At 40.8% G+C, this 13,917-nt stretch overlaps 1 protein-coding gene across 4 annotated transcripts in view; it reads right to left on the reverse strand.

Moving 5' to 3' along the window:
* The window catches only part of LOC143963465 (uncharacterized), a 106,122-nt gene that overhangs the window by 18,161 nt on the left and 74,044 nt on the right, over positions 1-13,917 (reverse strand). For all 4 annotated transcript variants that reach the window (XM_077473096.1, XM_077473097.1, XM_077473095.1 and 1 more), the window contains 4 exons: positions 7,827-7,911; positions 6,219-6,387; positions 4,070-4,152; positions 223-321 (listed from right to left, as the gene is read on the reverse strand). In XM_077473096.1, the coding sequence (XP_077329222.1) occupies positions 223-321; positions 4,070-4,152; positions 6,219-6,387; positions 7,827-7,911 (436 nt within the window). The remainder of the gene's footprint in view (positions 1-222; positions 322-4,069; positions 4,153-6,218; positions 6,388-7,826; positions 7,912-13,917) is intronic.

Here is a 13,917-nt window from a genome sequence, read left to right on the forward strand (position 1 = left end):
TGATTACATTTTTCCTAACTCCTGGAGTTCAGCTTTAAACTTCACCAAGTGGCATTAAATGTAAAAAATATATTTTCTTGAGTATTAACTTTGTCTTTATTTAGACTTATAATTATTGTTTGACATTTAATGGCACTAGTAAAGCCTTAAACAGGTTTCCTGCTTTAAGTATTGCATTTTATTTCATGATAACCATCTTAGTGCAGCTTGGGAATTTCTTACCTGTTCGGTTACCAGTTTGTGTTGGTGTTTAAGAGCCTCATTGTCCACTTGAAGATTTTGGACTACCTCTTCATTTATTTTAGTTTGCTTTGAGAGATTCTATTGAGATAACAGAAAATAGTCAGCTTACAAAACAAAATAGTGTAAGTTATCCATGCACATTAGACCAGCAATCTCCAACCTGCAGCCCAGAAGCCAGATATAGCCCTTTGCTCAGCATTATCCAGCCCTTCAGCACTGTTCTTTCCACTGATGCAAGACACTATTCCTACCACTGACACCAGCAATGGGGCATAATTCTTCCTACTGACATCAACAATGGAGCACTATTTCTCCCTTTGGCACCAATGATGGGGCACTATGCCACGCACTGATACCAATGATGGAGCACTATTTCAACCACTTTCACTATTGCTCCAACTGATACCAGCAAAGGGGCACTATTCCTCCCTTTACCTCCCTGGTGGTATGATTTAGTCTGGAATTAGGTTCTGAAAGCGGTACAATTATTTTGCATGGAAATCTGGCGTTTTATTTTGTAGTCCTGTAATTCTTAGTAATAACTCTCTTAAATCTCTTCAAACCAGAGTCTAGCAGACATCCCGGGTATGATAAAGTTTATAATATAATAAAGAATAATAAAAATTATTCAATAATGTAATCAAATCCTAAAACACTGAAAAAGGGACACTTTTTGGTTGCTATGGACAATCTCCAAATTCCAGGCAGAAAAAACAGTATTTATAATATGCAGGGCATTGCACAGACCACTAGGGACAAAGGGGGTGTGTAATTTTGTAATACAGCACTGTAATCTGTAAGATTACAGTGCTGTGTGTGTTTTGTGTACTTTTACTTTTTTGAATTTGCCGCCGATCTCCGCTCTCGTGCGCCGTAACGTCGCAGGGAACGGAGCTCGGCGGCATTCGGCACTGTGAATCGAGCGAAGGACAACTCGATCACACAGCATGGAGGACATTGCTGGATCCAGGGGACAAGGTAAGTAACTCTCACTGTGTCCTCCCCTGCATCCAGCGATACGATCCCGAGTCTGGCTCAGGGTTACCGCTCCTGCTAGTAAATTCCCAACCCGAGCCAGACTCGGGATTACCGCTAGGGAGGTTAACACCAACAATGGGGCACTATTACTCCAACTGACACCAGCAATGGGGCAGTATTCCTCCCATTGACTTTTCTTTCCACTGATACCAATGATGGGCACTATTCATTCTCCTGACACCAATGATGGAGCACTATTCCTTTCGTTGATGCCAATGATGGGCAGTATTCCTCCCACAGACACCAAAGATGCGTTGTTTAAACCCACTGATGCCAGAACAATTTCTACTCCCAATGGCCACAGCCCAGCCCCCTAAAGTCAGGACAGTAAACTGGCCCTTTGTTTAGAAGGTTTGGAAACCACCGCATTAGACTGTGATTCATGTGTACATTTCATAAATATGTAGTATTCTCGCATTAATTTTTATGTGTTTATATGCATGAAGGAAAAAAACTATTAACATGTTTAGATTATTTTCAAATATATTATCCTTGTGTCTATCTAATTTAACCACTTGCTTACTGAGAAATTAAACCCCCCTCCTGCGCAGACCAATTTTCAGCTTTTAAGCGCTGTCACTCTTTGAATAACAATTGCGCGATCATACAACACTGTACCCACATGACATTTTTATAATTTGTTTCCCACAAACAGAGCTTTCTTTTGGGGATATTTCATCACCTCTGGGATTTTTTTTTGTTAAAAATTTTTAAAAAGGCCAAAAATTTTGAAAATAAATACAAAACTGTTTTATATTTTGTTATAAAATTTTGCAAACAGGTAATTTTTCTCCTTCATTGCTGTACGCTGATGAGGCTGCATTGATGGGCACTGAGAGGTGGCACTGAAGGGCACTGATAGGTGGCACCGAAGGGCACTAATAGATTGCACTGATAGCTAGCACTGATAGGTGGCAATGATGGGCACTCATGAGTGGCAGTGATGAGCACTGGTAGGCGACACCGATAGGCAGCACTGCTAGGTGGCACTGATGAGGCATTGATTGGCACCACTGGTGGGCATTGATAGGTGTCAGTAGCAGGCATATGTGGCACTGTTATACACTGGTGGGCACTGAATGATGAAGTGGCTGTGCCTTTTCCTCTTCGGGACTGATACCCCTTACAGAGAAGCCAGTAATCTGATTTTTGTTCTCCTCAAGCTGTCAGAGCGAGGAAAAAAAAAATTACCGATCTTCTGTGTAGATCACACGATCAGCTGCAATTGGCTGAGAGCTGATCATGTGGTAAGGGGCACTGCAGCCATCATTTGGCTATAGCGCAGACGGGAAGAGGTTAATGTAAAATGATTACATCCCTGTAAAATTTAAACACAGCATATAGAAAACAAATGCATTAATGCATAAACATGTATTACCACCACTGAAAACAATATGTCATCAGTAAAATCCAAATCCTGACATTTCCTGTTAAATTGTGTAGCACCCTTGTCCTAAACAGGGCTGCTAGTAAATTTAGTTCTGCTAGGCGGTACTGTAACATTTGGCATTAGTATGATAGATTACAGTGAATTCAGGTTATGAGTGAATATGCTTTTCTCAGGAAATCAACATGAGTTTCTTTGGGGGGTGCTGGGATAGTCTATTTGGAGGTAGTCATGTGATTGGGGTTCTTTTCACCCGGACTGCGGCCTGGGTGGGTGGGTGTGGGGAGCAGCAGCAGAGGTGTAGGCCTGAAGCCTGTGGCCTAACCACGTGTAAAGAGGCTCGGCCTTAGGGGAGCCTGATCGTTGCCAGGAGGCAAGGGAGAGACATTTTCCAGAGAGACAACCTCTCTTGTTGCCGGAGGCAAGTGTAAAGAGATGGAGTTCTGAAGGAGTACCAGAGCCAGATGCTTCATCAGCCGGGGACTATGAAGTAAGTGGGAAAGCTTCAGGAGAGAAATCATCCAAGAGAAGTACAGCGGGTTGCTGTGAGTAAATCTTGAAGAGAAGTACAGTGGGTAAATGTGAGTAAACCTTGAAGAGAAGTACAGCAGGTAGCTGTAAGTAAACCTTGCAGAGAAGTACAGCGGGTAGCTGTGAGTAAATCTTGAGGGATCCAGGAGGTAACTATGAGTCTGAGGAACCCAGCTGGTAGCCGTGGGTGAAGCTTGAAGTATCCAGCAGGTAACTGAGTTAAGCTGTTGTTATAGGAGACAGTAGTTGCTACGAAATACAGATTGCTGCATTCAGCTTAACAGCTTAAAGGCCCTTTTCCGTATCGCTGTCTGCCTAGTTCTATTTTTGTCAAAGTAGTCTGCCAAGTTGCTATTACATTTGCCTAAGGGTGTCTTGTGCCCTACCCCTCTTTCCCCTGTCCCTGTTAAGAGAAATAAAACTCTTTGCTCATTTTTAGTGACTGGTGCCCATTCTTCCATTTTGCACTACACCCACCATGCCTAGTAACCTGAACCCTGAGGAGGAATATCAGCCCTTCCGGCCTCTGGGAGTCACCACCAAGCCCTTGTCGGTTGAGGAGGTGTTATGTTTTCTACCTGATTTATGCATAAACATTATACATAAAGCCTAGACTGTAAACCATTTTGCTACAATGTACATAGCTACATCTGTAATGTGTGGTGATGCAATGTCATGGTCTCTGAAAAATGTATATACATATTTGTGATGATACACTACTATATTTTTGGAATATTGCATTACTAAAAATAAGAATAAAATCATACCATGCTAATATGTTCAATATTGATTAAATTCTAAAACTGCCCCCTTCATCTCTTATGTCTGTAAACAGATTTAATTGTTATAATATTATTTTACAGTAATCACCTTTAGAACATCTTGCAGTTGGTAAAGACAGACAAGAGTTTGGTTTTTCTCTTCCTGTAATTCCACATTGTGCTCTTGACATCCTGATTAAAAACACAAGTAATAAATTTTATCTATGCACATTGTAATGAGCATATTATTGACTGCATATTTTAGCACATGTTATATATAGTAATCCTAATAATTGGAAATAAACTGTACTAGAAATCATTGTTCAACAATTATATATGTTTAGCATTGGTTATAGGATGTTGCCTCCTCTTACGGGTTTACTGATATTTTTTTTATATGGCAGTAACAAGCATAATGACCAATACTAGCAGACATGTTTCTTTTTTCAAAAAGGAAAAGCAGAAGGTGTAGGAACAGAGCAAAAACAAGTAAAGACATTAGCAAGAGGGGGTTGCTAAAAATAAAATAGAGAATTTGAAGCATCACTTTATTATAATTATTAACATACTGAACAAGAGTATAGTTGTGAGAAATGTGGTCACAGATGGGCAGATATCTCACTTAACCACTTAAGGACCAAGCCTCTTTCTGAGATTTGTTGTTTTTTCTAACGCCCTAGAGAATAAAATGGTGGTTGTTGCAATACTTTCTGTCACGCTGTATTTGCTCAGTGGTCTTACAAGCGTACTTCTTTTGGAAAAAATACACTTTTTTGAATTAAAAAATAAGACAACAGTAAAGTTAGCCCAATTTTTTTTATATTGTTAAAGATAATGTTACGCCAAGTAAATCGATACCCAACATCTCACACTTCAAAATTGTGCCCGCTCGTGGAATGGCGACAAACATTTACCCTTAAAAATCTCCATAGGCGGTGTTTAAAAAAATCTACAGGTTGCATGTTTTAAGTTACAGAGGAGAGAATTATTGCTCTCACTCTACTGATCATGGCGATACCTCACATCTGTGGTTTGATGACACTCTCACCATGTGTCCATTCGCTGGCTGCTTCCCGCTACCTCTACCCACCAGTATAGATCGATCCCCATCTGAGGTGAGAAATCCAGTCTGAAGATCCACTGTGCACTCAGCACCTTACAATGAACACTCCAAACGGCTGTGTGTTGAAAATCCCGCTATATATATTCTGCTGGCTACCTCCATTCAGTCCGCGCTGGTGCAGTCAGCTGACACTCCCGCTGGGTAAGGTGCTGCAGTCACGCTCCTAGCGCGTTTCGCTAGCCTACTGGATGCTAGCTTTCTCAGCTCTGACACTCCCCCTGGGAGGTGATCCATATACAATGACTGTATTTGACTGTTCCCTGACTACATTTACAAGCATTATCTACACTCCGCATTTCAGTTGTTCATTAAACAAGGCTAACCTGTAATCTCTATAGAAGGGATCACCAGTATCCATGGAGCAATTTGTGGACTGTGCTCTACTACCCGGTTTTAGATTACTGGACTGCCTATCTGTTTTTTGCCTGTGCTGATTTACCACCTAAACACCTATAAGTTGCCATATGCTTTTTTATTTCTATCAATATTATTGGTATAATTATCATTATCTATTGGTGCATATGAGAGTGTGTGTTGGTGAGTATAGTGTGCATGTGCAGCTGCACCCCCTATTTTAATACGACAACGTTGTCTTTTTAATTTATCTGTGGTTTACACTTGCGGTATATTCTGTTTTGTTTTGCTAATTTTGATTAATGTGGGTTTTTGCTATTTAATAAATGTATTAATTAATGAAAGTATCCTCATCATCCTTCTTGGGAGAACTGTTTTCTCTCCGTTTTGTTCATTGGGGATATTTACCTTCACTTCCTGTACCATAACCAAACAGGAAGTGAGAAGGAATTCCTACAAATTAGGGAACCTTTTTGAGACCCCCAGGTCACTAGAATTAGTGTCCCCATTTGAAGATTTATTTTCTGGGGACAACCCAAAGTGTGGGATTTTCTTTTACTTTCAATGATAATGCTAAACAGGACACAGAGAGGGTGAATCTTCACAATGGGGAGACAGACAGCCAAAAATTGGACAGGTGCTCTAATCCATTTTCCCTCTGTTCAAAATGAAAAAAAATTGTCTCTATGGGATACAGCACCTTTATTATTTGTATTATTATTAGAGAAATCTTGCACTCTGTAAAGTGGCTGGGATAGTCACCCTCATAGGGTGGGCTTACCTTTAATTGCTTTCTCCACCTGCTGAAGGAATACTTCACAGCGAGAACATTTATGTGAACTTGCAGTAGGCTGGCCTACTCTTGGACTCCTGCTTTTCACTCCAGTCTGGGCTCCTTGCACAATGTTATTAGAGAAGGTTTTTCCATACTGTTGTTGCATTTCTGCCAACTGAATTTCAGAATTCATGACTTTAGACTGTTAGCAAGTTACACATACAGTACAATCTACAGATCGTTATTTACATTTCTTGATGGGTGGAGATAAAAAGATTAGGAGACCTCCAAATTGAATGTACCATCATTCGACATTATTATTATCCATGCATTGCAATGTGTGCCATGGACAGAAATACCATGTGACAATTTTTTAACATCTATATTCTGCCATAGGTTGACCGACTGGATCTGCACGTTTGTCTGTACTTTCTGGGCCGCAGTTACTTGTATCGGTCACATCATTTATTTTACAAATTACAGTAAATAACCATATCATATAACAGTAGATTGTAGTGGTCATATTGCTTATGCCAGTGTTTCTCAACTCCAGTCCTCAAGGCGCCCCAACAGGTCATGTTTTCAGGCTTACTATTATTTTGCACAGGTGATTTGACCATTTTCACTGCCTTAGTAATTATCACAGCTGTTTCACCTGAGGGAAATCCTGAAAACATGACCTGTTGGGGCGCCTTGAGCACTGGAGTTGAGAAACACTGGCTTATGCTATATATTATACAGCTAAATAACAATTAGTTCAGCACTATTGCAAACACATTACTTGAATGTGTCAAAGTAGAATACAGTAATACCTCGGTTTGCGAGTAAACGCGGTTTACGTGTGCTTCGAATTAAGAGCTATTAAAATCCTGACTCGGTTCGTGAGCGCTGTCTCACAAGACAAGCAGGAATCAAGCCAATGGGGTGTGGAGTACCGCATTTGGCCAGAGGTGTGGGGGAGTCGGTGACACTACTCGGATGCACTCAGAGCTGCTCGGAGACACTTGGAAACACTCAGAAACACTCCCTTCCCGAATGTCTCTGAGCCTCCCTGAGTCAGGGTTGCCAACCGCCAGTAAATTTACTAACAGTTTGTAAAAATTAGTGATTTTTTTACAACTGCCAGTAAATATTAGAGGCTGATAGTTTCATGCTGTGTTGACTTTTTAAGTGTAAATCAAACAAATTACTTTGTTATAGGTATTGTCAGTGTTCATACTGTTCAAATATATTTACTATTAGTTTTCAATAAGACTTCTGTAATTTTTCAGGTTGCCAGTAAAAAATGTGCTCTGCCAGTAAATTGTCTATGTTTTGTCAGTAAAAAATGCTGCGGGAGGTTGGCAACCATGCTCCGAGTGTCTCAGAGTGCATCCAAGCAGCTTCGAGTGTTTCAGAGTTTCTCTGGCTCCCCTCCACCTCTGGCCACATGCGGTACTGCATACAATAGCAGTCACTGTGGAATTAATTATTTGAGTTTCCATTGACTCCTATGGGGAAATTCACTTTGATATACAAGAGCTTTGGATTATAAGCACTCTTCTGGAACTAAATTAAGCGCGTAATCCAGGTACCACTGTATGCTTGATTTACTGCCTATAAAACAAAGAATACCTTTAATTCCAAGGAAGACCTCTCAATATCCATCTCTGTTTTCTCCATCTCCCTAATTTGCTGCAGATGCTTTATTGACTGTTCCCTACATAAGAAAAATGAACAAGCTGTTCTTATCAGCTAATACATCACTAAAGCTCTCACTGTAAAAAGGTAAAAAAAGAAAAAAAAATGAATTATCAGCCTTTTACTATTGTTACTGTATATTTTTATTAATGAATAATAGATGAAAGTGACATAATAGATTAAATTTACATGCTTCAGTCAATACTGTATATTGCTGTCTGTGTCCACATAAGAGAGATTTCTATTTACTCAGAGGGTACATGTCTGGCAGAACGTAAAGGAGGGGCTACCTCCTCTATTCAAATCTGACTCAAAAGTCTTTTTAATAGAGTTTAACCACTTGCCTACTGGGCATTTAAACCCCCCTCCTGCCCAGACCAATTTTCAGCTTTCGGTGCTCTCACATTTTGAATGACAATTATTGAGTCATGCAGTACTGTACCCAAATGAATTTTTTGTCCTTTTTTCCCACAAATAAATCTTTCTTTTGGTGGTATTTTATCACCTCTGGGTTTTTTTATTTTTTGCGCTATAAATGAAAAAAAGAAAATTTAGAAAAAAAAATTTTCTTTGTTCTGTGATAAAATTTTGCAAATTATTAATTTTTATTCATAAATTTTGTCCACAATTTATACTGCTACATATCTGTGGTAAAAATAACCCAAATTAGTGGATATTATTTGGTCTTTGTGAAAGTTAGAGAGTCTACAAGCTGTGATGCAAATCATAAAAAATGTATCATACCTGATGTACTGGTGGCCTATCTCAATTCTTGTGACCCGAACAAGCCAGAAAAGTACAAATACCCCCCAAATGACCCCTTTTTTGAAAGTAGACATTCCAAGGTATTTAGTAAGAAGCATGGTGAGCTTTTTGATGTTGTCATTTTTTCCCACAATTCTTTGCAAAATGAAGATTTATTTTTTTCCTCACAAAATTGTCATTGTAATAGGTTATTTCTCTCACATGGCATGTATATACCACAAATGACACCCCAAAATACATTCTGCTACTCCTCCTGAGTATTAAAATACCACGTGTGGGACTTTTCCACAGCCTGGCCATATAGAGAGGCCCAACATGCAGGGAGCACCATCAGGTGTTCTAGGAGCATAAATTACACATCTAACTTGTTGACTACCTATTACACTTTTGAAGGCCCTGGAGCACCAGGGACTGGTGGCAGATGGCACTGATACGTGGCACTGATAACACACGACACTGATGTGGCACTGATGACAGATGCCACTAATACGTGGCACTAATATGTGGCAATTATGACACGTGACACTGATGACAGATGGCATTGATACGTGGCATTGATGACACGTGACACTGATAACTGATGGCACGTGACACTGACAGGTGGCACGACAGATAGCACGTGACACTGATATGGCACTGATGACAGATGGCACTTATACGTGGCACTGATGACAGATGGCACTGACAACAGGTGGCACTAGGGACAGATGGCACTGACAACAGGTGGCAGTGGGGACAGATGGCACTAACAGTTACTGTGGGCACTGTATTTTCTTTTTTTTACACTCACAGGCTGCAGCTGTTCATCTCTCCCTCCTCACACGCTGTCTCTGTGTGAGGAGGTAGAGCCGGCGATGAGAGATGATCTCATATGTTTACATACGAGATCATCTCCCGTTGGACATGCCGATCGCGCTGTAAACGGCTGCTGTGATTGGCCATTTACAGCGATCTGTGACTGGCTGTGTCCAAGGGACATGGCCAGCACAGAACTTCCCCGATGTGTGCTCGTGGGAGCGTGGATTGCGGAAGTAAACAGGAGGACATCCAGGGAAGCCCTCCCGACAATTGGCGTCCGCGCTGTAGCCGTCTTTCTGCTATAGCGCGGGCGCAAATTGGTTAAAGGAGTATAGCCAAAGCTATTTTGGATATACACTCACCAGACACTATATTAGCTGCACCTTGCTAGTACCTGGTTGGACCCTCTTTTACCTTCAAAACCACCTTAATTCTTCATGGCATAGATTCAACAAGGTGTTGGAAACATTCCTCAGAGATTTTTGTCCATTTGTGTCCATTTTGTCCATGATAGCATCATGCAGTTGCTGCAGATTTGCCAGCCATCACGTCCATGATGTGAATCTCTCATTCTACCGCATCCCAAAGGTGTTCTATTGGATTGAGATCTGGTGACTGTGGAGGCCATTGGAGTACAATGACCTCATTGTCATGTTCAAGTAACCAGTGGTGAGAAGATTTGAGCTTTGTGACATGGTGGATTATCCTGCTGGAAGTAGCCCTCAGAAGATGGGTACACTGTAGTCATAAAGGGATGGACATGGTCAGCAACAATACTCAGGTAGGCCATGGTGTTTAAAGAATGTTCAATTGGTACTAAGGGGCCCAAAGTGTGCCAAGAAAATATCCCCCACACTATTACACCACCACCAGCCTGAACCATTGATACAAGGCAGGATGGATCCATGCTTTCATGTTGTTTACACCAAATTCTGACCCCACCATCTGAATGTCACAGCTGAAATTGAGACTCATCAGACCAAGCAACATTCTACTGTCTAATTTTGGTGAGCTTGTGCAAATTGTAGCCTCGGTTTTCTGTTCTTAGCTGGCAGGAGTGGCACCCGGTGTGGTCTTCTGCTGCTGTAAACCATCAACTTCAAGGTTCAATGGGTTTTTCATTCAGAAATGGTATTCTGCATACCTTGGTTGTAATGACTGGTTATTTAAGTTACTGTTGCCTTTCTATCATCTGGAACCAGTCTGCCCATTCTCCTCTGACATCAACAAGGCATTTTCCTCCACACAACTCCCACTCACTGGATATCTTCTCCTTTTCAGACCATTCTCTGTAAACCCTAGAAATGGTTGTGTGTGAAAATCCCAGTAGATCAGAATTGAAATACACAGATCAGCCCATCTGGTACCAACAACCATGCCATGTTCAAAGTCACTTAAATCCCCTTTCCTCCCCATTATGGTACTCGGTTTGAACTTCAGCAAGTCATCTTCACCACATTTAGATGGCTAAATGCATTGAGTTGCTGCCACATGATTGGCTGATTAGCAATTTCTGTTACCAAGCAATTGAACAGGTGTACCTAATAATACGTGGATGGTGAGTGTACTTCTCCTAGGGATCACAGCAGTGAAGTTCATTCTGTGACCCCTTTTTCAGCCAACAGCAGGCTAAAGATCCACCCACATGCCTGGACTGGCAGCTGTGTTAGCATCTCAGTGAGATGGGGAGAGCCAGAGCCAGCCGCTTCTGCCCTCTCTGCAGCCCAGTGCTCCAGTGAGCATTGGAGGGGCAGAGCAGAGAGAGCTCTCTGCTTACTGAAGGCCGAGAACGGAGTGATCAGTCGTCTTTGATCACTCAGTTCTCAGTCTTAGAGCCCAGCAGGGAACAGATGCAGCATAAAATCGATACAGCATCCATCTAGGCGAGTGCAGTTTTTTTTTTCACAAGTCCATACTTCTCCTAACTTCATGGCTTTATTTGATTCTGTTATGCAGTCTCATAGTCTCAGGAATTGGTAGATAGCATGTGAGGTCAAAATATTCACTAGGCAGCAACCATCATACTTCAGGTGAACCCTGACTCAAGACAACGAGTCAGGCTCTAAGTAACTAAAGGTAATTAAGTGGACAAAATATATAAAGGTGCATACAAAACTAGTGCTAAAAATATAATTAACTAATTAGTTGCACGTGGCGCTGTTACCTGTGTGCCTTTCAGTCAACACTCCCTAATCTTCTAGAAAATCATATCCCACATCATACAAAATGTGATAAATAATAAACACTTAGGTAAATACCCAAATTTACATTTAGATTAAGTGTACAGTGACATAAATGAACAAACGTGAATATAGTCCATCCGCCAAATACCAAAAAAAAATCTAAAATGTATAGAAAAATATATTATCTATAAAAATAAACCAAAAAAAATTATATATAATATCCAAATAATAGAGAGTCTTTTTATAAAAGCGTGAGCAAATCTCCAGTGTTTAAGTCTCCTTATACACGTGACTCCTTCACCACACCATCCGTGCTTAATGACCCCCCTTCGTGAAAAAACTCACCAAATGCTAAGCCTTACACTCTCGTGTGAGGCAAAAGGGCTTGCAACAGATCTCTCAAGATGTAATTTGGATATCAGCACATCCGATTTTATCTTCTCCAATTGCGTACTTCAATGTGTATATATGAATACCTCAAAGAAAAATCACAGAGGGAGACCCCAATAGTGTAATACTGCAATCACTCTTTAATGTAAAAAATCGCACTCTTTATGCACTCACATGAACTTAAAAGGGTAAAATCACTTCAAAAGGATAAAGAAACTTGCTTCACAAATCCACTCCACAACAGCATTCTGAATACGTCGGGGCATTGGTGGTCACAGCGGACTTATTAGATACGGTACTGGATCACTTAATCTCACCCCTCCTCGTGTGTCCCGCCTGGTCCCACACAGCAGGTCCGTTCGAAAAAGGCGCCTTCAGATCAGATGATTCAGTTCACTTAGTCCTGTACCTCCTTCCCAGCTCCGTGTATGTCAGCTCAATGTTCACCAGATAGCCACGCCACTGATCTTACCAGAAAATGGGCATTTTGCAAGTTTCAGCTCACATTGATTTCAGTGAGGTTCTGGTTTGGCTTCCGAACGTCTTTGAAGTTCGCCGAATGAGGCTCAGACTGAACCCAGGGTAGTTTAGCTCATCTCTAATTGTCAATTAGAGATGAGCTAAACTACCCTGGGTTCAGTCTGAGCCTCATTCGGCGAACTTCAAAGACGTTCGGAAGCCAAACCAGAACCTCACTGAAATCAATGTGAGCTGAAACTTGCAAAATGCCCATTTTCTGGTAAGATCAGTGGCGTGGCTATCTGGTGAACATTGAGCTGACATACACGGAGCTGGGAAGGAGGTACAGGACTAAGTGAACTGAATCATCTGATCTGAAGGCGCCTTTTTCGAACGGACCTGCTGTGTGGGACCAGGCGGGACGCACGAGGAGGGGTGAGATTAAGTGATCCAGTACCGTATCTAATAAGTCCGCTGTGACCACCAATGCCCCGACGTATTCAGAATGCTGTTGTGGAGTGGATTTGTGAAGCAAGTTTCTTTATCCTTTTGAAGTGATTTTACCCTTTTAAGTTCATGTGAGTGCATAAAGAGTGCGATTTTTTACATTAAAGAGTGATTGCAGTATTACACTATTGGGGTCTCCCTCTGTGATTTTTCTTTGAGGTATTCATATATACACATTGAAGTACGCAATTGGAGAAGATAAAATCGGATGTGCTGATATCCAAATTACATCTTGAGAGATCTGTTGCAAGCCCTTTTGCCTCACACGAGAGTGTAAGGCTTAGCATTTGGTGAGTTTTTTCACGAAGGGGGGTCATTAAGCACGGATGGTGTGGTGAAGGAGTCACGTGTATAAGGAGACTTAAACACTGGAGATTTGCTCACGCTTTTATAAAAAGACTCTCTATTATTTGGATATTATATATAATTTTTTTTTGGTTTATTTTTATAGATAATATATTTTTCTATACATTTTAGATTTTTTTTGGTATTTGGCGGATGGACTATATTCACGTTTGTTCATTTATGTCACTGTACACTTAATCTAAATGTAAATTTGGGTATTTACCTAAGTGTTTATTATTTATCACATTTTGTATGATGTGGGATATGATTTTCTAGAAGATTAGGGAGTGTTGACTGAAAGGCACACAGGTAACAGCGCCACGTGCAACTAATTAGTTAATTATATTTTTAGCACTAGTTTTGTATGCACCTTTATATATTTTGACAGTTTGTAACAAGTGGCAGCTAAGGTGTAGAATTTGTGTCATTTAAGCGCTGTGGTGATACACTAGGTAAAGGGTTCGGTGTGTGTGTATCTTTAATAATTAAGTGGACAAACATAAATCCTTCACATGTACACCTGTCCATTTACTATAATTTAACCACTTGCCACCCGCCCATTGTCAAATGACAGAGGC

Source organism: Lithobates pipiens, unplaced genomic scaffold, assembly GCF_037356315.1.
Source record: "Lithobates pipiens isolate NorthernLeopardFrog02 unplaced genomic scaffold, aLitPip1_a1.2 Scaffold_8, whole genome shotgun sequence".
Taxonomy (NCBI): Eukaryota; Metazoa; Chordata; class Amphibia; order Anura; family Ranidae; genus Lithobates; species Lithobates pipiens.